This window comes from Anas platyrhynchos, chromosome 4 (assembly GCF_047663525.1).
Source record: "Anas platyrhynchos isolate ZD024472 breed Pekin duck chromosome 4, IASCAAS_PekinDuck_T2T, whole genome shotgun sequence".
Classification (NCBI taxonomy): domain Eukaryota; kingdom Metazoa; phylum Chordata; class Aves; order Anseriformes; family Anatidae; genus Anas; species Anas platyrhynchos.
In genome coordinates, this window is record NC_092590.1 from 32,970,130 (window position 1) to 32,996,625 (window position 26,496).

General features: G+C 36.7%; 1 protein-coding gene and 1 long non-coding RNA gene across 5 annotated transcripts in view; one reads left to right on the plus strand and one right to left on the minus strand.

Moving 5' to 3' along the window:
• RXFP1 (relaxin family peptide receptor 1) overlaps positions 1 to 26,496 on the minus strand; it is a 100,742-nt gene that overhangs the window by 44,549 nt on the left and 29,697 nt on the right. For 3 of the 4 annotated variants that reach the window (XM_072037361.1, XM_021270245.4, XM_013096644.5), the window contains exons 2-7: positions 25,934 to 26,137; positions 25,143 to 25,250; positions 17,166 to 17,348; positions 12,118 to 12,305; positions 9,618 to 9,757; positions 7,950 to 8,349 (exon numbers count right to left, since the gene is read on the minus strand). In XM_072037361.1, coding sequence (XP_071893462.1) covers positions 7,950 to 7,998 — 49 coding nt within the window. In that variant the 5' untranslated portion in view covers positions 7,999 to 8,349; positions 9,618 to 9,757; positions 12,118 to 12,305; ... (1 more) ...; positions 25,143 to 25,250; positions 25,934 to 26,137. Of the gene's footprint in view, positions 1 to 7,949; positions 8,452 to 9,617; positions 9,758 to 12,117; positions 12,306 to 17,165; positions 17,349 to 25,142; positions 25,251 to 25,933; positions 26,138 to 26,496 lie in introns of those variants that run through there. The other variant, XM_072037362.1, reaches the window with a different exon arrangement.
• On the plus strand, positions 4,994 to 26,431 carry LOC113843548 (uncharacterized). Its single transcript, XR_003496971.3, has 4 exons — positions 4,994 to 5,106; positions 14,238 to 14,316; positions 20,312 to 20,377; positions 25,999 to 26,431. It is a non-coding gene; the product is annotated as an uncharacterized lncRNA (long non-coding RNA).

Below are 26,496 nucleotides of genomic sequence, written 5' to 3' on the forward strand. Positions count from 1 at the left end.
TTCCATCCTCTTAAAGTGTTATGAAATGCAATTCTCTTTTGTTCCATTTTTGAAGTAAAACAAATTGAAAATATTTTAGGGAATTTGCCTTTTAAGGGTTCATGTGACTACTTTGAGAAGAATAAGTTTGGGGAGACTGTGCTTCAGTAAATGAATTCTTGGATTCCAGCTGATGAATATTTGGCTCAATTGAAAGAAATCACCCTATGTCTACTATCTTTTTATTATGAGTAAACATCATTTACCACTATTAACTGTGACGCTCCAGTTAAAGTGCTATAAATCAGAAGTTATCTCAAGCTCATAGGGTTTCTGACTTTGTTAAAGCGAATAGTGTTAGCTAGCTGACCAGTGATCAGAGACATCTGGTTTATTTCTTCCTTTGCAGACTCTAAAAAATGTGCATGCAGATTAAGATTTCAAGATCAATCTTTAGATTATACAAAATCATTAACGTAAATATTAGCAGCATTAGCAGCACATAGGTGTAAGTTACATGGATATTAGTTCACAATGAAGTTAGAAACGATAATGCTCCAAAAAGTCTGTCTCCATTGTAGATGCAGTTTGGCAAAACAATATATTTGCATGGGCTCCTGATGGATGTAACCTCCACATTGTCTCTACTTCCATTCTCGCGACCCCAGTCCAGCTAAATCAACACATTATGAAGCCCTTTCCTGACACCAAATGTTTTCTCATTGTCAACACACATGAAAGCATGCTCTATGAAACAGCTTAAATTAGAGCAATACTATCGAGGCCCACCTCTAGCATGGCACAGGAGGCAGAAGACTGGGCTGGGAGGAGGAGAGGCTTGCTCTGATTGTGATCTGCTCCATCATCCTAATCCCCACACACCCTTCTGCCAGGTCTCTGTTCATATCTGATGTGCCTGCTTGGAGAGGAGGTTTTATGGGGCATGGCATTCATGGCATATGGTGCCTGCAAAAAGGCAGCCCTGGCCTCAGCAGGGATTTTAGCACACAAGCACAATAGCTGTATCACACTATTAGAAAGGGGACTGAGAAGGCAGAGTATTGCAATACAGCATTTGCCAAAGGTTTTGTGTAGCTAAAAGCTTTGACAGACATCTTAAATCACAGGTAATAGGATATGAAAGGATATTTATAATGTAAAATCAATGCCTCTGTATACAGGATTACTTTTATTGTTTATCATGTTAAGGACAGTGACATGTACTTAAAAATAAACAAACAAACAAAAACAAACAGAAAACAAACAAAACTGGAAGACCTTAAGTGTGTTTGACCCTATACTATTATCTGTAGCCTATCCAGTGAAAACATTAAATATTTTAATTCCTAATGCTTCCCTGTATACAATATACAGAATATTGATGGACCTGACTGGAGAGTAAATGCTAAAACGGACAACTTTTATTATGATACATTATTTCAATGAAGGTTTAATTCCTAAAAAGTTTTTTTTTTTGTTTCACTAGAGATCTCAATCCAGCCACATTTATGTTTTATAGATTGAATGTGGCAGTTGTATCACTAACAAGATATTTGTAACTTACAAGATCACATTCCAGTACTTAAAATAGTTGTTGACAGGACTCACTAGTAAGGTCAAATCCTTTGTAACAGTGTATTATTTAAAAATATCTTTTATATTTTCCAAAGCTGCAAATCCACAGAAACAGGAACTATTTCTCCATGTGAGAAACCAACCTGGCTAGAAAGTGATGTGAAACCATGTACATGATTTAAAAAGAATTAAAACAAAAATCAGTCATAAAACCTAGAAATGCCTAGATAGGCATGCCAGAGAAATCATTGGGTATTAATAAAAAAAATACAAATTTCTGAAATGTATCAGGAAAAGAAAAACCTCACATGACTTGTAAGACTTAGGAGTGCGGAAAATCAAATCTGTTCAATACCCATTTCTGCCATGTAGTTGGAAAGAAGGAAGACGTTGTGTTCTTTCTGCATGATGTTGAAAATCTGTACCAAAGATAAAGCAGGATTTCTAAGTGAAAATACTTGCAAACCAGACATGGGGATTTGAAAGGAATTACTTGAGAAACACTTTAAAACTAATGTAGTTATATAACAAGGTTTGAAATCCGAAGAAAATACCAAGAGACTAGAGGCTTGTAGTGTTATTTGAATACAAGCAAGGTCTCTGTAAATCAGTGTCTATAGTTCTTAGGTAACACTTCGTAACATTTAATTCACATCTTACCATGGAACTGGAGACAAGAAAACAACGTGATGAAGTGTACTTGCATGGTAGAAGAGCCTTCATTACTAAACTTCTAAAAATGCAATCATCTTTGCCAACTGTATTGCTATTAATTCTCCCAGACTAGTCAAGATGTTTATCCTACAATCACATGGCTTTTAGATTCAGTGAGGTAGTCCTTTCCCTTTTCAAGTCCCCACAGATTCCTTTAGATTACAGTGTAGGTTAAGGCGTTATTACTCAGATGTGGAGCTGAGACATTGGCATATGTATGGCAAATGTTTCTGCTAATTTTAGGTTTCTGAATCAGCTTCATAGATTACTTAAAGCACAGCTTTCACAGATTTCAGTGGCAGCTGTGAAACGATCACTGCTACACCAGGATTATCAAGCTGACAACTAGAAAACCTGACATATAATTATTTTCCTTTTATGAAGCATTCCGAGCATCCCTGTTGGGAGCAAGACACAGGAAGAGAAATCAGTTTTCCACAGCAGAGTTCAGTTGCCTTCATCACATGGACATCATTTTATAATCTCCAGCCTCATTCACAATTTACCTTTCTTTTCTGCCACAGGTTAAGATGGTCACACAGCATAATTCACCACACACTCATTCTTCAAGTGCAGTCCATGAAGCACAAATTCTTGGGGAGCTACAGCATGAAAAAAATGTACTATGTGCACATAGGCTAAATTAAGTTTAGGATTCAGGATGAATGATGCCAACACTGAGTTTGTAAAATTAATAATGTTACTTGATGTAGGTATCATCCTGGGTTCTTAAAGAGAAAACCAGTTTTCCTCCCACATTTCATAACACAACGCTACGCTGCACTACTAATTCAGAACATTTAGCTCTGCAGACCTGAAAGCATTAATTATCAACCCCTGAGCAGAGGTGTTAGGCAGGAGGTAGAGACATTTTGCAACGAGACAGTGAGCAATGTGATAATCCTAAGCTTCCTTCTAGGCTTTGTAGCAGAGCAGAGAGAAGCCTCGACCAAGCACAGCTCCTTTTTCCACTCAGCCTCTGACCTTATTCTTCAGGCACTCTAGTCTCCTCTCTGAGCTCCTTGTCTTTTCCTTTAATTAATTCACTGTTCCCTGCAGGCTCCCTTTTACACTGCCCTTTCCCTCAGCCTCTACCATCTCAGACTTACAGCCTTTCTGATTTCCATTTTCCCTTTCTAAGTAGTGTTAGCTTTTCCCTTCACCTCTCTGCTCCCTTGTCTCACCTCCCTCTCCTGTTAGCCTCTACTTTAAGTCTCCTCACTCAGTCCTTCCCCATACATTTTCATCTTTTCTGTCTTTCATACACAACCAGAATGACTTCCTGATCCTCTCAGCTTTGTACAACCCCACCACCTTGAACAAGTCATTTCAAAGTCTGATTTGATGGCTTCAAAGAATAGGGTACGCAGCACTGCCAGGACACCTTCCCTCCGATCACTGGTGGCAGTTCCTCTGATGAGCTTCAAGCTGGTCTCTAGCATTAAGGCAAATTATTGGAGAAGCTTCATTTTTACACGATGGCAAGTAGGCTTGAATGGGCTCATCCCCTCTAGTGAGGATGGCTTGTAAGAGCACTATCTCTCTGTGATTTTGTGGGGGAATACTGCAGGAGCCCTTATTATTTTAAGAAAAGTGATTTTGTACTGTAATCACTAAAGAAAGGGAATATTTTCAGAAAAAAAAGTTCTGAGTGGTTACAAAGCAACAGAGAAAGTACCTGTGGACATAAAAAAGATTTGGTATCGTTGCTCATACTGTGCAGATGGTGCACTGGCAATTTGCTTTGCACAGAAAATTGTTATATTCATATTTGGGCTTTGCTTAGAAAGCACAGAACACTTGAATTTCTAATAATAAAGGTACGGAAATCTTTATAGTAGGCATGCCATTTCTCTAAGTTCTGTACAGAAAGTTAAAGGTACACTTCGGTGCAAGATTATTCCCTTCCCCAACAAGTTTCAAGCATCTGATTCGAAGCAAAATGATATGATATTTGCTTAACACAGGATTTCTGGAAGCACTCAACACAGGTGAAGTACCAATTCCTCTTGAAAAATTCAAGTGATTTTAGTAAAGTTTTATACAAGTGTCTTTTTTTCTCAAGGTGGAAAAAAAGTCCACACTGTATGTTAAATTTCAGAGCAAATGGTTAAAGCCTGGTAGAGTTGCTATAAGGAGTTATGACAGGTTGGCAAGTTGGGTAGCCCTGAGTGCTATAAACTGCACACAGCAGTTGCAGGCAGACCAGCCTGTGCCGATGACAATGCTGTAACTTTCAGAGCTTCACTTCATCACTGCATAGACTAATTGAAACTAGGGGAACTCTTGCTCAGGAAATCTTGTCTTCATCCCTAATTTTCTGTAAAGATATTATTTTGTGTTATACACATCAATATATGAGAAGCACATTTTTCTTCTAATCACAGGGAGGCCAGTTGGATTAATGACCAAGTTAAGTGAAAGCAAAGAAAAATTAACCAAAAATCATTATTACACAATGATTGTTAGAGCTTGTGCAATGGCTAAAGTAACTTCACTTTCCTATTTACAAATCTAGAAGTGGTCATAAAATTTGTTACAAAAGATATAAACGAGAGCACGATCATAAACATACACTCCTCCAGAAGACTTGGGATGGTCTCTGTGCCGTGTTTGACAGAAAGTGTTTGGTATAAGAGGTCCTGGCCTTGAAAACAGCTGTCATGTGCATGAAGCACAAAAACGTCTAACAGCTTTCAGATGGTTTTAATAAAGTTTTCCTTGTCATTTTGAAATGAGGGTAAGGAAAGGAAAGATGAATATACAAAAGGAAGAACAGAAAAAGAAGATGGAAGGAGAGTTGTACGCACAAGCAGAAATAGGATTGGAAAACTTCAGGTAGGAGCATGGAGCACACAGACAGGTTTAAAATAGTAATGATCCCTTCTGCAATTCACTTTGAATAGTTTAATTTCAAATACTAATGTTCAATTTTAATTGTAATTCTCAGCTTAAATACTTATGTTCAATTCTAAATGCTATTTTTCAATTTTTCTTAATGAATTGTTTGAAGGTCTGTCAGTTAGCAGCCAAAGTCCAGGAGGACAAGATAGCTTTTGTCTCCAGAAGGTTAATCAAAGTGACTCTAAAGACAGGCACCTGCACTACTGTGGTTGAGGTGATTACAGCTGGTTATTTTACTAACAGGGAACATGTGGCAGCACCCCATGCAAGGCCAGCCACGTGCCTAAGCAGCCCGCTAGCTTTGCAAGTGGGGCGAACACCTAGCAGGCGTTTGTCCTAACTACCCATGCAATGCTGCCAGAACCTGACCCTGCAATTTGCTTTTTGCTGTCATAAAATTGATAGTGTTGCACTGTTGAAGAGTGTGGTACAGATGCTGCTTTTTTTCCAAAGAAAATCCTCGATGTGATACAGTACAGTCTGCATGGGACTGCATGCAGACACTTACCAAGAGTTGCTGGTATATAAAAAGCTACATTTCCACTAGTTGATTGTCTTTTAAAATTATTTTTTCTCTCTTATTATTTTTAAAGAGAAACAAACAAATCATCTATAAAGATTTAATAAGGAACTTAAAGTTGTAGGATAAGATAAAACAGTTATTGAAATTATTTGGGTGCAACTGTAACTGCTGAATGGGAAGCTAAGCAGATGTTAATGGCTATGGGGAGGTCAGGCAACAGGAACTTTTGTAGGACAGTTCTTTCTTGTTTGACTTATTTAGAAGCATCTCTGAATTGTGGAAATAAAAATAAAAATAATAATAATAATAGAAAAAATGAATAAATAAATCTCTGCAACTGAGCTTCTGGCAGCCCATAAACTACGAATTCAAATTCTAAGCACAGCTATGCTTGCTTCAGGAGTGTTTGTTTTAATATCAGTTAAAGACTTGAGCAAAGTTTAAATCCAGTGTGCGGATGAAATCAGCTGACTTGTAAATGTGGTTACAGTTCGGATTGCTGGCCAAAACTCCGGAAGGTAGTGAAGCTGTGAGCTGTGCTTTGAGCGAGTTCAGGAGAAGTGGCACTAAGCAGGAAGTAATTTTGGTGCAAAACAGAGCACTATCAGGCAGCAGGGTCTCCAGGCATGAACACTCTTTAATTTGTTACTGCACTGCTTCTCTCTTTCCAACAAACCTAGATGAGCCATACAGTTTTCTTCTGTAATTATAATACTCTATAAATGAAGAGAGAATAAACACCTAAAAACATAATGGACATGATAACTACAATACTAGAAGGCCTGTAGTCATTCACAGTCCTCACCCGCAGTCCTATTTTGCAATATGCTTTAATGTATTTTGATTTTTTTTATTGTATTTTTTTTTTTTAAATTCTACAGCTGAGATGAATTTAACGCAGCAGAAATTATGCCTACGATAATTTGCACATCTTGTATAAATGTCTCAACATTTTCCTGTTTTGATAAAGAAACTGTAATGTGAAAGGCTTAATTTGTTTGAAATTCTTTAGCTTTTTTTCTGCATACCTTGAAGTGCTACCTTTAAATACTGGATTACTGCTCATGGATAACACAGCTGCATATGAAGCCATGCTTTGCTTACAGGCTTGTTAAGATCTCATTATCATAGCCTGCTTAATTCCAAATACATTCATATCACTTTTTTTTTTTTTCCCATGCTTGCAGCTAGCATATTATGTATTCCTCCAAAACATAATAGAGCTGCTTAGAGTTTTCCCGCAAATTTAACTGAGCTTTGTAACCATCAATATAACCGTAAGTGGGGCTCTATTTCCCAGTCATAATGAGGGCAATGTCCCTTGTAAATCTTATGTTACATGGCATAGTATGTACAGGTAAACAGAAACGGGTTTAATTTAAAAGCAACAGAGAGTCAGTCATTGTTCAATACAAAAGAAGGTGGCAGAATTCAACCTTACATTGTTAGCTACCCCTTGGAAAAATCAGCAAATTTGTTAAAGTATTTCAGCTACAAATTTAGTAAACCATTACTTAAGTATTAAGTAGTGCAACAAGAAGAAATTTTAAGTATACAAATGACAACTGAAGGAAATGATAACCATCAAAAATCCAACATGTAGATCTGTATCAGCAGCTGCACAGGATCAGCCTTACCAAAGTAGAAAGCAGCACTTACAAAGGGGGTACTCAGCTGGAATGAGGAAAACACTACTAAAGCAAGCAGAAGGTCAGGTGAAACTCCCACCATACCAAAGTGATCTGCATCTGAAGGAAAACTTAAATTTTATTTGGTCTACATCCTGCATACTACACTGCTTATCACACTGAATCAGACGGTAAAAAATCCTGCTACCTGAACACAGTCTACTTTGCAAGAACTACCAATTGTACTAGCATTGCACAGTATCACTACAAACTGCTGGATGAAGTCTAAAACATGGATTTCAAGGCATCTGAAATGAGTTGGTTCCATAGGTACCTTCATTAAATATTTACACCAAGTATTTATGCAGTTTAAACTGTTCTTATTTTTGAATTTCAGCTCATAACTATTAATAGCAATTCTCAAAGCAACAAATACAAAAAGATTTGATCCTTACATGCAGCTAGTAACCTTGAGAGACTGCATTACACTTAGATTTTATCAAAGAATAATCGCCATGAGCAACTGTAAAATAACACGGGGATATTACAGTTTAAAAAAGCTACTACTTAAGTTTATTAGCTATGTGCTGTGCAATGTTCAAAGAAAAAAAGCCAGGTGTACTTACCCTTTGTTCCAATAAGCAAGAATATATAGAAGCAGTAGTCAGATGTCATATCTGTCCTTCAGCAATTTAATGAATAAAGTCAATATACGGCGTCCCTTAAATTGCACCCCAGCCAGTGAGCTGCTGGTGCGTTCTGCCTCTGACAATCTTCAGCAGTGCATGAAGCAAGCTCCCTTCTCTCTCCTGGCTTCCTTGCTCGCTCTCCTTTGCACTAGGTCTCCTTCTCTCCCCCCTTCCTGGCACACAGACACACACCCCGCAGCAAAGATCAGGGAGAAAGTTTCAGGGGCCACCCCAGCTCCTCGGGCTCTTCTTTACATGCCGTGGTGTGCTCTGTCCAGTGGCAGGCAAGGGCTGGGCTGTGTGCATGGACACAGGTCCACCCCAGGGAAAGCTGCTGCTGCACAAAACACAACCAGATCCAGAGAATTGTCATCAATAGTCCTTTTTTTTTTTTTTTTTTAAAGTTGCAATACTTCAAGAGGCTCAAAAAGTACGATTTTATTTAGGCAAATCTGTTTGAAGCTAAACATTTTGTACAGTTTAGATAAAAGCTGGTGGTTTCTCAAGTAAGGGGAAGTGAAATTTATAAACAGTCCCTTTCTAAACCATCCGGCCCCTCACTGAAATACAAAAAATGCACAAAGTAATTTATTTCCAATAACAGCATGTCACTATTTTTACACATTAACCAGTCTTCATAACTATTGCTAAAGGAAACAATCTGAGGGAGCAAAGAGGGATGTTCAGAAACATATACTGTCTGGGACTAAGATTTTTCAGATTCTTCTTATTTAAGTACATTGAGACATTCCTCTCTGGCCGTTTCCAGTAGATCATGCAAGTATTATCTAAACTCGATCACATATATACTCACAGAGGGTTATAAATCTTTTTTAATGACATGAAGGCTAACACTCATCAGCACAATAAGATATATTTCAAAAAGAGTAAAAAGAGTCAGTGCATTGAGGTGAACTCAAGGGGAGGAGCTAAATTTCATCTGCCCTCAAAGATGAGATTTTTTTTTTTTTTTTTTTTTTTTTACAGTCTTGATAGTTTCAACAGCTTGTCAGAATGGCACAGGTCAGGCAGCACTGGTAACATGCCAACAGCTACCTCAGGTGCTTAGGAAGGAATCACCTCAAACTATGGAAGCACATCCATGCACCCATGCATGGACACATATATGAAATAGCAAATTTAGAGAATGGGAAAAAATCTTTATCATAGTAAAAAGGAAAGACCACATTGTTGCTATGGCAAAGTTGTCTGCAAAATAGGTATCATGAGCTATCAGTCTTTTGGTTTCCAATATAAAGGAAGACAGAATGTAGAACGGGTAAAAGGTTCTTGTCTACGGAAGACCCCAAAATTCTGTTGGCATCCACTGTACCAACACTAGTATTAGGCAATGTAGGAATAAAAATGGATTAAATGGATTAGGGACCTATGAAATATTTCCTTTATAAGGTGGAGACTAGTTTTGGACTATGTCAAATAGAACTATGGTTGCTGCAAAACAGCCATTCAAGGGTTGACATCTAAATGGCTGCTCTAACAAGAACGTCCAAGGTGGGAAAGTAGGAGGAAGAAACTGAACCAGAAAGGTGAAGAACAGCAGAAACACACTTTCAATAAAAATAGTTGGAAAAATAAAAGTTCTACCTCGTTACTGCAGGATGAGACAGAACTGATCTCTAGAGAAAAGTTCCAGAGAATGTTCCAGCTTCCTTTGTGACCTTCTGATTCTGATTTAGTCATCTCCATTTAAGATTGGAATTTCTGTGGTTTTGGAATATTTTAACCTGATAATACAATGAAATAAGTGAGCTGTTTCTTAAAAAAAAGTCTGACACACTGCTTAAAAAAAAAAAAAAAAAAAAAAAAAAAAAGATTTTCTACCTCAGAGTAAGCAGGAAAGCACCAAAATGCAACACATACCACCCACATATATTTTCTGATGCTCTGCCTCCAATGGGAATTGTCACTTCCAGCTAATGCCTTCCTCTTTTTCAAGGACCTTTAGTAAGGATACTCATTAAAGTTAATTTTATTGTTGCAAACACTTACTGTATGGAAAATCCACTGGGATCTTCCATCTTCTACATTTCTTATACATTCATAATAAGAATACATAAAGCAGCAACAGTTCCCAGCCTTTAGGAGAGAACCATAAAAAAAAGAGATGCCCATTCTCTCAGTGCAATTATATTCAAACCAAGTTAGAGAGTTACAGTTAGAGAGAAAAACAAGTACTCTTGGAATACAGAGCAGAAAAAGCAGGAGATGGAAGCACATCATTAGAACAAAACATGAAGTAGGCATTATTAGTTTTTGAAAAATAGTTTAGACTTAACTTTTTTGAATTTTTTTGTGTGTGTGTGTGCATTTGAAGGGCAATAAGGACTTTCCTCCTGCCTAAAATGTAAAAAGCTATAAAACATTAGTGTTTTAGAATTTTGTTTTCAAGAAAATAATAGCCTTAGCCCTATAGCAAAAAAAGAAATATCACATTAGAATATTAACCATATTTATGATAATATTTATATTAGCTAATTGAGCATATACATATGCTGTTTTATTTTCTGTCTTCACAGCTACCTGGCATTGGTCTAAAACTGCAGTTTTAAAACTGGAGAAACCTATTTGTGGGGGGAAAAAAAACAAACATTCAACTAACATTGTGTCACCAGTGCCACAAACTATCAGAAGTCATTAATGAACTGTTTCACTAAATCCAAATAATTATGGCTTTTATTTTACTGAGAAGAGTCACCTCATGTTTCTATTAGAAAGCATTAGAAATGGAATTAAGTATACAGGGTTTAGAATAAAATGTTTGTAATTATGAGGCGTTATTAGATAAGCATTGTTGGTGTAGTTCTAGGACTTCATAGTCTTTTTTTCTACAGTTCACATTAGCTACTACATAGAAGGAATTTCATGCAAGTAAACAAATCATATCTGTAAGCATCACTATTGTAAGGATCACCATTAAAAAACAAACAAACAACAACAACAAAAAACAAACAAACAAAAAAAACCCCTGCATATCATTGCCCCTGTGGAAATAAATTAGAATTCATTTACAGCCTTTCAGGAGGTTAATTAACAATTTTTCCTCAAATTCGGACTGCAACATGTTGAACGTTACAGCTGATTCAAGCAGATTCACCAGTACAGAAGGGAGGAATGGTACTTCTAAGTTTTAGTCCATGGGGCAGGAAGCAGATAAATGTGCATAAACTCTACCTGTTACAATGCTGATCTAAGTAATACAGCCCTACTTAGAGTTATTTTTTATCTTTCCTAATGTGGGAATTTTCCTTGGTTTAATTAAAAGTAGTTTCAAGGATGCATTATGTTTTGTATCTAAATAAGGACCCACGATGGCTACGTCAATGGTGATTTTATAACCCTAAGAGTTGCTCATTAAGCAAAGGAAATTTTCAGATGAAAATAATGTCAGCTGTTGTCAGCTGTTCTGCTGCCTGAATGAAACACTCAAAGTGCAGAATGATCACTGAAAGCAAAGTTGGGCCCATGTTGCCATCCACTATCATGAAAATACAGTTCACATATACAGAAATACAGAAACGATGCCCCAGGAAGCAAACCTTTTGCTGTCTCAGCTATTTGATGGGCAAACTTTAGGTTTTGTATTATAGCAAAGCGAGTAATTAATATACAGATAAGGCTTCAGAACATAGCACTTAAAATGTAAATTCTTCATTATGTATGTCAATCCTACAATCCCAAAGATTTAACTGTGCAAATGAACTTAATTGGCTTAATTATAATTAATTTGCATTGCTTTCAAAGCTCCATCAGTAAGCTTTACAGACAGCGTAAGTGAGAATAAGACATTTATATTTTATATGGTAACTGTTACATGTGGAGAATATATTCCTTATTTAACACTCCCAAATTCCTTAACCTCAGAGCAAAGCAATTCTTAGGAAAAGTACCTGAACATTTAAGTAGTGTAAGCACAGAGGATAAGAAAATACCTCATCTACAGCAACTCTTCCCAAGTAGTAAGCTGTACTCAGTACATTTATCTATCTCATACACTTGTGACTCAATCAGTATTGTGGGAACGAGTTATTTTTTCATAAAAATACTGTTCCCTATTGCACAATTGCAGAGATTTAATAGGATTTACCTCACAAAACCTGAAGAGCGTGGGACAGCTGACCTAATGGGCCAGACTAACGACACAGAGACCTTTGCAGTAGCATCTCGTAACTTCTCACTTCCTTTTCCAGACCTTCTTATCAGCACAGTCACAGCCGAGCTAGGATTACTGGCATTTGCTTCTGGAGGCAGAGACCTTCCTCTGCTGGCTCTCTGCTGAAGGGGATATAGTAAAGATTTTATTTATTTATTTATTTATTTATTTATTTATTTATTTATATATTTCTATATCCATCAAGTGTCTCAAAACCGAAAGAGGCAGATACCAGTTCTGCCAACATAATTTGAAGCTAAAGCAGTTGTACAAAATTTGTCTCTAACACTGCAGAAGAAAAACAGGGAGGAGCAAGACTAGTCTGAGATAACAAAGAGGAAGAAATTTAGAGAAAAAGTCAGTTCTCAGTCAGTTAATCTGTTCTCCCAACAAACATGACCATTCTTGCACCTCTTGCTTTCCCAAAGCCCTATGAGGGAGGCCACCTCCCAGCTGTGATGCAATCCTAACTCCTTCACTAGGTCCAGCACTGTAAATACAGAGTCCAATACATGGATTAAGAGTTTCAGTTTCTGTAGGAAAAAGGCAAAGAGAAGTGGAGAAAGGACTCAGGGATTATTACTTTCCTTTACATTTGCTTTTCTGTTTGAAAATGGGTCACTAGCTTGGCTGTAGATGGAGGTGTACAAGCAGCATATCTAGCTAGCTCTGAGCTTACTGAAATGCTTTCCTTTCTTCTGCAAAAGGCACTCTCTACTGCCAGATGGTTTGGCGACCACGTCCAGCTATCTTCCTTAGCTGAGGTGGAGGAAGGTGCTCAGTCTGAGAAAACTTCCTTGCTGCCTCCCTTATTTCCCCTGTTTTTCTCCAGATATCAGCTCCAGTTGGCTGTTTTGACTGAACAAAACGATAGCTCACCAGCATGCTTGCCTCAAAGCTGTTGATGGAATGTAGAATACATTTCTTTCAAAATAACCAAACATACAAGCTTTGCCAATGATATTTTTGACAAATTAGCATTTCTAGCCTTTTGATTAATTAAAGATTTTATTTGCAGTTCTATGATTGTGTGTTTTTATAGTCATGATGTCAATGTCTTTGGTAAATTACTATACCATATGGGACTCTCATAGGAATTGTATACAATGTCCAGCTTTTCAGGGTGACTCTTTTTCCAGTTATCTCTGTCATATTTGGGGGATTACACTTTTTCTATTTTTTATTTTTTAAACACCAAGGCTTCTAGTTGCAAAGGCAAACTTCCCAAATAAAAACAGCTGAATCTACAATTTTGGAAGATGTGAAATTCATAAAGTGTTCACTAGAAATGTAATTACATATTTTAACATGAGATAGTATCAAAAATAAAATTGTGAACAGTTAAGTCATACTTTGACAGAATGAGCTCTAAGAACATGCAGCTTGTAAAGCTTTGAGGAGGAAAAGCAAATACGTCAATAACTCAACTATGAGAAACTTTGTGCAAAAGAATTATCAAGGCCGGCTTCAAAGTTGGAGAGAAATATCATTGTGGTAGCAGAATGGTCAATCCCAGCAAGGCAGACATCATGTAGGGAAAGTTGTGGGTTCACATGTAAATACATGGCATTGCCTTTGAAGGGCCACTGGGAAAAACCCTGTCCAACTTCCACCAACTGACTGAAATATTGTCATTAGTTTATATATCTGTCTAGATTCAGCTTAAGTTAATATCTATCTACTACTCAATTTATGATTATGCATATTATTTCTCTCAAGCAACAGGGAGAACCAAAAAAGGAAGGTTTCTATAATTTGTTTTATCTTTCAAAATGCCATCTTTGTATATATAACCCTATGCAAACATAGATCAGAGGAGAGTCAAGGTTATTTCACCCACGGATGTATGTGGAGCTCATGTTAAAGTAGGAGCTGCTGAAATGATGAATTATCTGTAGGATTATCCATACCGCAGTTTGCCACTGCACTATTGTGAAGAAAATAAAACTCTGTAAAATGAACCAGCCTGTTATAAAGCAGGTATGATTTCTAATCCAGTGGCTTTTATGTAATAGCTTAATTTACAATTCTAATTTTGATTTTTTTTGCAACAGCCTACAAAAAACAGAAGAGAAGGAGCAGAGGGGAGCTGTGAAATTCAGAAATCCGAAGGATATCACCATATAATTACAGGTGACCAGTAAAATAAAATTTTCTTACTGTTAGTAAATACTCAGGACCTAAAATCACTGGGGCTTTGAATTTCTTGTTTGGGGTGGTATTTCAATTTGTTCTTTAACATGTACACATTTGACTCAATCAGCTAAGAAAATACAGCATTTATCTATATCTAATACTGCAGTTTTTGAGAAGCATAAAATGAAAATTGCTCAACAGGGCTAGTAAAGATGTAGGCTTTTGGAACAGCTGTCATGCTGATAGCCTGTGGTGAAGGAGTTTATATTAAGAGAGATTTATTTATTTATTTATTTATTTATTTATTTATTTATTTATTTATTTTAGGTGAGCTATTCTTCCTTTCCTCCAACTAAATGGTGCATGAAAAAATCAATATTTCTATGAGCAGCTTGAGCCAACATGAGGAATTGATTTCAATTTAATCATACAGTTCAAAAGCACTGTGCATGATACAAGTGGAGAAAGCATTTTCAAAGTAACCATGCAGAATGCATGGTTATACCATAGGAAGTTATGACCTCGGACTTTTTTCTTATTTATTTTCAGATTTTATTTTTAAATAGAGTGGAAATTGCTAGGTTTGCAAGACTGAGTGATGGCTTTACAAAATCAACAATTCAAGTAAAAATATTTGATATCTTCCCCAACTGTCTGGATGACTAACGTTATATATATATTTTTTCCCATTGGTGATATTTTATTCTAACTATATTTTCTAATACCACTAAGAATATAAATTATAATCCTAATGAATACTATGATATCTTTAAAGACTTCATTTAAGGCTCTTTTTTTTTTTCTTTTTTTTTTTTTTCTTCCCCATTTTATCCAAGGCTGATTTCTATGTTAATTGTAGAAAAAATCTTTATGGTAGGGATAAGAAGAAAAAAAAAACTAGACAAGTGCTTGAACCACTAGCCTTGCAGTGGCATGCTGCATCTTGTGCTCTCTTTCTGTCTCAGTCTGAGATTATTTTTGGTTCAGAAATGTAGCTTCAGTAAGAGAAATAGTTCATTCTCTTCCCCTTGATCCCTTGTATGCTCCTCTATGACATAAGAGAATTGAACCAAATCTTCTGCATCCTGCTCAAAAGCTTTAAGCGCTGGGCTACAACATAAAAAGAGGCAACATGATCAAAACTGGTTGGTGCTGACCCACACTTATGTTAAAGGAAACAGCAGGGGCAATCATTATGCTTTGTATGGAGGCTGATTCTATTTTGGTGCATAGGTATGCTCTGAAATTAAGTCTTCAGAAGGCTCAAGCAGATGAATGCCTAGTTTCTGGATCCTCTTGAAGTAAAGTGGAATAAAACTTTCAGGTGCTTTAACTTAAAGATAACAAACTGTGTCTCCCGTAACCAGGAAGCAGCAATGTAGCAATGATTTTTACTTGTATAGAAACTATGTGATTTCGATAATTTAACAACCTTTTTAGCTTTAGCCCTTATTGAGTGTTTAAAAGATGTGGTATTTCTCTATAGGTTTTGATCTCAGAGAACTGAATTCCATTTTTTTGATTACCTACACTTCTACCCATTTGCTTTTATCTTCAGACCTCAGAGGAAATATAGATTAACAGTTATTATTCTTTTTTGACTTTGTAATTGCCCCACATGTTAAAACAAATAAGCAGGAACTTGTGGACAGAGTTCTAAGAAACAATTACTGCATTTCTGATCTATGTATGCCTAATTCAGGCACCACTTCAATGCTTTGGTCATAGTGTTGGCTTCCTCCAGAGCTGTATTTTTCTATCAATATATAAAGTCTTATTTTATTTTATTTTATTTATAAAAGATGAATCAATAACTGTGTGCCGAAATAGTTTTAGTGTAAATAATTGAATTCTAATAATGTTGAGTATAAATCCAAATCCCTGAGGAGAAGGCATTCAGTGTAAGAAGCATCTACGTTTAGCACAGCTGCTGACACTCTTACAGAACACAAAGCAAATTTGCACTTTTAAAACAAGCATTTGTAATCTGTGATCTACAAATGTGGTGGGAAGCCATAGACCCGATTTTAAAAACATAGACCTGATTTTAAAATCAGATAGCCAGGTTTTAATAGCTGCAATATATAACATTTACCTTTTGTTTGGAGTCACTGATTCAGTGTGTCTTCTCAAAGCCTCAGCACTAACAACACTTATGCTGACTTATGGAGCTTATGTGAGTCCATACAATTTACAGCAGCACCTTTGGCTGCCACAAAGATTACTGCCTGCATTGTACCAATCTCATGAAAATATTTTGTGACAGCTAATGTCACATCCCTTCAACAACTGAAGAATTACAGTGCCCAATTGTTTCACCACTGCAATCTTTTGGCATTCTTCACAGCCTTGTGAAATATATGGGGAGATGAAGACATGTAAAAATGGCAACCCGTGGCAGGGATGTCCTGATGGGGACATGCTGAGGAGAAGGTAGTGCCCTGTAGACTGTTCTGCCTGAGGGCTGTCATGAGCAACACTTACTACCCCAAATCTCACTTGAAATGATATGTTTCTTCATGAAACTACTCAAGGAAAAGCACATATGTTTTTATCCCTTTCTCCAGCCACTTGCTAGTTAGAGTAGTGTATTACCCCAAGGTATGATTGAGTTAAACTCAAATCTCATTGCCTTGTGAATCCTGCAGTACTGGAGTTGTCGGGCACCTGTTGAGACCAGCATCTCTGAAGCAGGTAAAAGAAAGTTCTTTACCCTAGGAAGTAGTTGGGAAGGTGCCTGGCACAGACTCTGGCATGGTGAGGTTGGGATGCCTGATTGTCCCCTCCCACAAAGTCCAGCCAACCCTCAGGGGACGTCACATCTGTGACATTCAGTAGCTGCTTACAATGTCACCTCTCACAGCCAGCAGTTTCTCATGTTGTGTCCAGCAGTTTCGTGTGTCCTGGTCAGTTAGCTCCACCTCAGGCAGGGGCCCAGTCAGGAGGTAGGAAACATGAGCACAGCTCTGGATTATCACCATTCTTCTCTTCCTTGGGTAAGAAGGCTGCAGAACACGCTTCATATTGTCCTGCAGTTACAAATACAACAGGCATAATTCAGTACAGCATAGAAAACCAAAAGGAGAGAATAACACCTTTTCACCTGTCAAAAGACAGATTTGTGAGGGAAGAGTTTTAAGTGGTTGTTCTTGTGTGATGATCAATTTATTCATAGCTGACCTTTACTATAAAATCATTCTACTGTTCTACCTCTTTAGAACATAAGAGGATGGAAAACTAGAAATAAATGAAATGGTGAAGTTAATTTTCAGAATATGAAATACATAATTGTTTTTTCACGTCCTGAAAAAAGCTCATTATTTTTTTCCCCTGTATTTTAACCTACATTACGATTTTAATTCTTTGGTCTCCTTTTCCAGTGGTCTCAATAAATGACTCAAAAAACCTCTTTCATGGACCAGGCAACACAAAATATCTGAAAGTAGTAAAAATTTGGATGACTCATCAATGAATTCCTTCTCCCTGTCTTGAGCAGCTGACCAGTAGGAATTAATGATTCTGTTTTCCACCACAGATGGAACAATTCTTTTCACAGATGTCTGCAAGTGTTGCACTGATAATCTAATTCTTTATCTGATTCTAGGAATGCAGACAGCATTTGGAAATAGCCCTCTATAAACTACAAATTGTTGCAGTTTTTTCTGTGCTGTTAATAATAACACCTCTGTCTTGAAGCTGGGGATGTGACTTGACTTAAACTAATTCATCCTGCACTCACATTAAGTTTATTACTTTGAAAGAAAATGACTAAACCCACAGAATTTTGTGGTAGAGATGCAGTGGTGTTGGATACCATTCAGTCCCATGTTACTGTCTAGTTCACATGGGTCATTTCTTTTCATCTTTAATTTTGGAAATAGTTCCCTGCCTTTACAAATAATTTCCAGTTACTGAAGCAACTGAAAGGAAAATATAAATATGGATTGGAAAATTAGAGTATTTTCATTGAAGTTGCCCTCAGGAAAAGGTAAAGTATTACAGCATCAAAATTATTACATATGACTGAAATACTGGATTGTCAAACATGGAATAGGAGAAGGAGGAAAAGGACCTGGGGACATTGGTTGATGAGAAGCTCAACATAAGCCAGCAGTGTGTGCTTGCAGCCCAGAAAGCCAACCGTGTCCTGGGCTGCGCCAAAAGGAGAGTGGCCAGCAAGCAGGGTGAGAGAGGTCCCCCTCTACTCTACTCTTGTGAGACACCCCCTGGAGTACTGTGGTCAGCTCTGGGGTCCCCAACAAAAGAAGTATGGTCCATTGGATGACCATGAGGATGATCAGAAAGCTGGAGCACCTCTCCAATGAAGACAGGCTGACGAAGTTGAGGTTGTTCAGTCTGGAGAAGAGAAGGCTCTGGGGAGATCTTACAGAGGCCTTCCAATGCCTAAAGGGGGCTACAAGAAAGATGGGGAGGGATTCTTGGTCATGGAGTGTAGGGATAGGACAAGGGATAATGGCATTAAACTAAAAGAGGGTATGTTTAGATGAAATATTTGGAAAGAAATCTGTATTCAGAGGATAGTGAGGCCCTGGCACAGGCTGCCTCAAGAAGCTGTGGATGCCCCCTCCCTGGAGGTGTTCCTGCCCATGGCAGAGGTTGGAACGAGACAGTATTTAAGGTCCCTTCAAGCCCAAATCATTCTATGATACTATGATTTTGGGAATTCTTCTTTGTAACTGTTGCAAAGTCTAGGAAATCATTGGGGTTGTTTGTGTGTACGAGGCAGTGATCAGGGAAGAGAAATTCAGTAGATTTCTAGCAGTTATTCTCAAGTTTTCAAGATCTGCTTAAATGAATGACAGGTGAAAGATACTGCATAAGACATCTGCTCATTCTATTTCTTTGGAACCCTTTTCATTGTCAAGCGCTACAGATGAAATTTGTTCTAAGACATCTCATCATCAAACAAGATAGAAGTTGAGTAATTTTTAGTAAAATAACTTAATAGAGAAGTTTTTTTTTTTTTTAAAAAAAAGTTTTCTTCAGGCATGAATCACGAAAAGTCATTAGATGGGATGGGCTACTCTTTAAAATTTTTAAATGAATTTTTATTTTACTTTGAATTAATTTTGTGTTTCTTTTGGCATAAGATTCCCATTTAGTTCAATTCATATAATTTTAGCCATGTGACTGCATGCACATTTTGCGCGTTGCAACTCTGCTGCATTGACATGCAGCTTTTCCTTTGGGGCAAGTTTTTCTCTTCTGTTTATTCCCCATGAGATGAAACAAAAAAATAACACAAAATACCTTGACAAAGAAGCTACCACCTTTAGACAGTCATTGTTCCCTGCATGTTTATTGCATGTGCTAGATTGTTATTGCTTCCTTATAGCATCTGTATGTAATCTAACCATAACAAAAATGGTCTGAAACTTTTGACATGTTTGGAGAAAATACAGCTGCAGGGAAGCTTTGGCTTGAAAAGCTGGTGCAGTACAAAATAAAAATAGCAGGCTTCAAAAAAGCAGACATCATAAATCAGGGGTTGGGTAGGTGAACTCTCTCCTGGAATACTGTTTAAAAAGAAAAAAAAAAAAAAAAAAGAGAAAAAAGAAGCTGAAGAAATCTGGCAACTCCTTACTTAGAGATGAAGTATTTAGAATAAAAGTGTAAACTATGCTATTGTGGGGAGAAGAAAAGCAGAGTAATAAAAAATCAGCTAGGTTTAATCAGTATTTTTTGTTGCCCTCTAATACAAGAAGAGACTGCACTGGAAATGGAAATGAAATCAGATTGCAGAAGATACAAAGATATATATCAGGCATGAGGCCCAAAACTGGAATAAGGAAAGGAACTAAACGAGGTGCAACAGAGAAGGGATATTGATGGGAAAAAGAAATTGTTGGACAAACAACTGAAAAACAAAGGATAGGGTTGGGACTGTGCTTAGTGTTAAATGTATTGTGAAGGCTGTCTGGTATGTAATTGCTTTTAAAGTGCTTAATGCTCTTTTTCTGTTTTCACTCAGAATTTAAAGGTGATCAGGTGCTAAACATAAGAGAAAACAAAAATGGCAAAATCTCCAGTCAAGAAGGTAAATAACAGTTTGGAATATATATAAATAAGTCAGATATCTTCCTGCTGTCCTGGCCCAATAATCTTCACTTTAAAGTGCCTTGAACTTGGCAAAGTTAATTAGAGAGGTTAATGGTTATCTTTGCAGACAGGCTAGTCCATGAATACTTGACCTACTTTCCTGATCATTTATTAAAATTAAAATCTGTGGAAAAGGGAATTATAAACCAGGAAAATACGCTGAGAAAACACTAAAAAGCAATTAAAGATCTTTAGTGACTCATTCTCTGTTGTTTATCAAAATAGAGATCAAAAGGTAACTTGATTATGGTATATAAACACTTTCATGCAGCTACTTTTGCTGGGTACTAATGGACTGTTTAATGTAACAGAAAGACATAATATGAAGCAGCAGTGAAGAGCTGAGAGCCAGACAAGCACAACTTGGAAATAATGTTTGGCTTTTTAATAATGAGAATAATTAATCATGGGGATAAATTACCACAGGAAGCACTATATACGCTATGCTTTAGTCAATACACTTAAAATTTGGGCTCAAATGGGGCGAAATTCTTGTAGGATTTTACACTATTCCTTCTTCCCTCTAGTTGTTGACTATGAAATAACCAGAAAATGGATGAAATTCTATGAAATTCTTCACATTTATCCACAAGATTAACAATGTTATTAGAACAGTTCTCTTTTGGGACCATGTTTTTATGGTATGATGAATGAACCCTAGATTACATCTCAGACTAGAGAATACACAATTATTACTTATTAGCCAATTAGTTTGACTATTTTCCAGACAAGAGATGGCAATTTTATTTGGATTATAACAAGTTTATAAAATTCTGAAATGTCATTTAACATTCGTCAAGCATGTTACATAGTTTGCTATATAGTTGTATATATTCTATAATGCAGTATCACATTCATCCACACATACTGCCAATGAGAATTTGGAAAACCTCTCTTCCTTTATTTCAAATAATGAAAATACAATGATCCTTCTTCAAAGAATACGGTATTTTTTAACATGAAAAGTCCTTTCCAGCAAAGGTACAACCCAGTATGTGAAACACATGAAACTGAAAGTTTCATAGTGTAACGAGTGAAAATTTAGTACAGTCCGCATAACAGCTTAGTGGATATTGTTACTCAATAGTTCAAAAGAGATGTCAATTAAAAGTGTGAAGAAGAGATGGAAAAAGATGGGGGCATTTTCAGGTGTGAATGTGTAATTTATTTGGAGCCAGCAGGCAAAGCTGATGTAAAAATAGAACAAATGACACAAGTCAGTACTGCTACTGGAAGTTTGCAGAACTTACTATGGTGAGAGCTCTGACAATCCCTCTTAACCACTGAAGTAACAGTACTCTTGTACCTAAAGACCTAAGCAAAAAGGTTGTGATATGACACTACGATGAAGGGATTATACAATAGAGTACTCGCAAAGTCAGAGCTCATGACTTCAAGGAAGTGGTTCCTTTCCTTGGAAACAGTCACCAGACCTTTTTTGTTTTTTTTTCTTTTCCAGTAAAACTCCTAAGTATTGCAACTTTTCCAAAGATGAATTAGTGGCAATGTTCAGACTAGTTTTCTGTTTCCTCTACTGAAGAGGTTCTTGAGAATGACACTGAGGAAGTCCAAGCAATCAAATGGTACTTAGTTCAGTGGTTTCATGGTTGTTGTTGTTTTTTTTTTTTTTTTTTTTTTTTCTCCCCACTTTGGCAGGTGCTATTTGCAGTATACTTAGTTGCTTATTAAGTTGGCAAGGCAATCTACTTGAACACTGCACTAATAATAGCAACAGGTTTAAAAAACTTTTATACAGATAGAGGAACTATTTCATTTACCTACAGTGCTGCACATAACCTTTTATAAATGCTTAATGAGTATAAGGGATATTGCAGATTCCTATTCCCTCAATCTCTTGGTGCACTACTGTTAAGTCTGTTCAAAATCATTGGAGCTTCCTGGGAACACAGATAGATCAAGCACTTTATAAAGAAGAAACAAGTAATGCATTTTTTTTTTTTTTTTGTCACATTATCTTTTTTTAGGTTCCAATTTGTTTATAGAGAAAAAAGGAGAAAGTTTCAGAATTTATAAATGCACTTTTTGTACATCCGTATATTGGGAAATGGAAAAGTTGAATTCTGTGTTAGTAGTAACCTCCCTTTCCATTTACTTGAAAGGAAGCAGAAATCTACTACTTTGTCAAAACATTGTATTAAACTAATAAGCACTTCCAAACAGTCAATGCAAGCCAATTAAATGTGATTCCATGTTTCTAGACTAACAAGCAGAGAGTTACATTTAAATTGTGATTTTATTCTGTAAAGACATAAGCCCCTCTTCAATGTGGTCTATAAATTAACCAGGTACAATATGTCCCATAGAGATTAGCAGTTCCCTCTCTGTAGGAGCATAGATAATACACTCAATAGGCACTTTAAAACTCTGAGGAATATTAGTACAATGTGTTTCACCATATTTCAAAATCAACAAAATGACTTGTGACATAGTAGCTGATCATTCAAAATCTCCCTGTGTGGCATGGACAGCTGCATCTCTTGTTTCCTTTGCCACTCTGAGACATTAAGCCTGTGTTATTATATTGGATGCCGGTTTCCCAGGATCCCTTACTATGAGAACACAGACACTGAAAGATGCAGCATGCCAAAGTCATACAGAAGACATTTGCCATATGGTCTGAGTGTTGTCCAAACGTTTTTTGAACTCTGTCAGGCACAGTGCCATGACTGCTTCCCTGGGGAGGCTGTTCCACTGCCCAACTACCCTTTCGGTGAAGAACCTTTTCATAGTATCCAGCCTGAACCTCCCCTGATGAAGCTTTATGTTATTCCCTGAGGTCTTATCACCTCCTAACATCCCTATATGCAAGTAAACTAACAATGAGAAGACTGTTTCTTTGTGTGGACATCTCAACAGCTGCTTTCAAAAAATAATGCAAATTAGTGAAATCAAGAAAGGCAATTCACATATTCCAGCTTTAGGGACCTAATGTTTATAATAGGGATCTCATGTCCCTGTGTATCCAATGGTATTTACAAAGATTATTCAAAATTTCTTGCACTCCTCAACTGCCCTTATGGAGCTGTAAGGGGTTACTTAGTTAGCTTCTGTATATGTATTCCCAGAACTACTAAACAGCCATTATAAAGTGCCAGAGACTGCTGAAGGGTAAAGTAAAATTGAACTGTGTTTACATTTCTACTCATACTCACAAAAACACTGTTGCTAACATCTTGCATTGAGTCTGCCAGACTGCTGCAATGTGGCTTGATCAAAACAACCACCTTGGCATTCCTATGACAATGTTTCTTCCTTTTTGCTTCTCTCCACCTATGGTCTCCTTTCTCACACATCAGCTGTATGTTCCTGTACAAAGAATTCCTGCTAGCAACTATGGTACACTACAGTCTCCTTGTGTTGGAAATGATACAAGCTCTTGTTCACAACTACTTTTAAATCAAGTATATTGCTTGAAAAAAAATCAACCAAGTTATCTTTAAAGTTCTTTTCTAAATATACATACAGGAGTATAACATTCAAATTTGACTGAGTATTTAGATGGGCACAGTTATTTTAACAGCAAGTAGTAAAAGAACGTAAGAATAACAATGCTTTCCTTTATATTTTCTGGTTAAGAATAATTCGATGCAGGGGGCGTATAACTTATCTGCTTCCAATTGAATCTTTTTCTAATTGTATCTGTGCACTTTCATCCCCTCAATGAGAAAGCCTGCAGTCAGTATATTAAAAAAAAAACATAATAAATAATATTTTGAGTTTATATAGTTCAATTAAGTCTCCAAACTTTGATAAAAGAAGCATGTGATTTTTATTTAATGTTGTTCCCCGGATTGTTTGTATTTCAAATATTACTTTGATTTTTAGACTCAGAAAGAAAGTGGCAGTAAAAATTAAGTGAAACACATGCTTGGTTACCCTGACATCTGCAGCTTTAGATGGTATATGGGATTGTAGGCACAAATATTTTCATGTTTTGTAGGCACTTTTCATATTTTTTGTAGCTGTCACTCACAGTAGCTACATTACAAGTCAAAAATGATGGTTAAACTAACAGATGTATGTCATATAACTCACAGAGGAAAAATGCTGCCCTCAGAGTACACCTGAATATAAAAATTTAGTTCAACATCAAGCTATCACTTGCCAGTGGAAAGTATTTTCATGTAGTTTTACTGAATAGCCCTAGGGGATGTCAAGATAGATTTTTAGAGAGTGATTGCATTGTGTTCTAATTTATTTCTTAGACAGACTTATGTACACAAATGTTTACTGGAAGGATTCATAGCTGATTATACACATACATTTAATGGTGATTTTTTTTTTCTTCTTAAACAACCATCCAAACACAAAGGAAAAAGGAAAACTCTCCCCAGTGGCTACTTGGGAAGAGAAGCAGCAGAGACTCCTGAACAGAAGTCCCTCTGTGGGTGTCCTCTGCAGTGCAACACATGTGCCCCCTGCATGACACTTTTCATGGTCTCTACCATCACCTTTTCAAATGCCACTTTGATCAGGTGCAGTTGTTTTATTCTCTGTTCAACTCTTTGTTGTATCCCTCAGCATACACTAGGAGTTAGAAAGGGCAGGGGGAAGGGAGGATTGACTCTCACACCAGTCACTATCACTTCCCATGAGAACATGCCATGGCAACAGTATTAGGTTCTACTTAAGACAATATTGGGGTGTACAGGTGAAAAAGGCTACAAGCCACTGTGACTTACCCAAGGAAATTTTTAGCCTCAGGAGCTGCAGTGAATTCTATGGAGATTCTGGAGATTTTAAGTACAAAGGATGGTAGGATAAAAATTACAGCTTGTGCAGTGCTTTTCCTGTGAAGAAAGTTAAACAATTATGACTTTGATCCTGCAATCAGATTTGGCAGCATGAAATTCTAGCTAGCACATAGATGGGCAATACTACAAAACTGCAGAACTGGAAAATAGATTTGTTTTGAACTCTTTAAAAAGACCAGAACTCTCCTGGGCAGACATTTTTCTCAGTCAATTGATTCTAAAATTGAAGAAAAGCTATCAAGAAAAATCACTACGTTGTCTCTCTTTAGGTATGCTGCCCAGTCAGCACTGACAGAGACGAGCAATCAGTATTTATTGATTCATCCATCACTTTTCCAGACTTGATAGACTAAGGCTTTAATAGCTAAATATACTCTGGTTCTGGCAGAGATTTGAAATAAGACAAAACAAAATCAAGGCTTTCTAGAATTGTAACCTTACAATATTATAAGGGGTTAAGGAATTTCTGTTCAGTTTAACTTTCAGATTTCATAAAAAATCGTTATCTTAAGGAACTTTGGAGATCAGTTTTTTGAACTCAGGAAACAACATTTTTATTGTATTAATGTAGCACATGGATAGCAAGTATATTGTGATGTGCAACAATATTTGTAAATAGTTCCTCACGTTCCTTATTCTTAGATCATTTCTATAATGCTATTACTGTCTAAAGAAATAGACATTGCTGGTATTTCTTTTTTTCTTTTACTGTTACTTACATCTTTGTTTTCTACAGAATCTTCTTAATTAATATGCTCTTTTCTTGCCTCCATGTGTACTGTAGATGTTCTTTCTGATCAAAAATCAACTCGCCGTGATTTTGTCTTGAGGGCTGTGATTCAAGTCCTTGTGTGTTAACCAGCTGGAGAGTAGAGTGGTAGTAGCTTCAACTGGACTACATTCACCCTGAAGACACGTTCACCCTGAAGAAAGTGAGTTAAAAAAAAAAGACATTTTAAGACTGTTTCAGAATTTTAGCATTTGACTGCTTTTAATTTTTTTTTCCATGCATTTGTGCTATATATTTAATAGAGAATGACAAAATATTTAGTTGACTCATAAATACAGAATACCACATGTCTGAGCATGTCATTGCAACAAAAACACCGGAAATGTTCATGAAAAATTGCACTCAAATAAAATATTATCTGGTAAGTGTAAAAAATTCAGCATCTAATGCTAGCTACCAATCACTTTTAAAATGTTAGCAAATTAATCTTAATGTGAAAGCTGATGTAAGTATCTATCTCATACTGATTACAAATATTCAGAAGAATTTAGT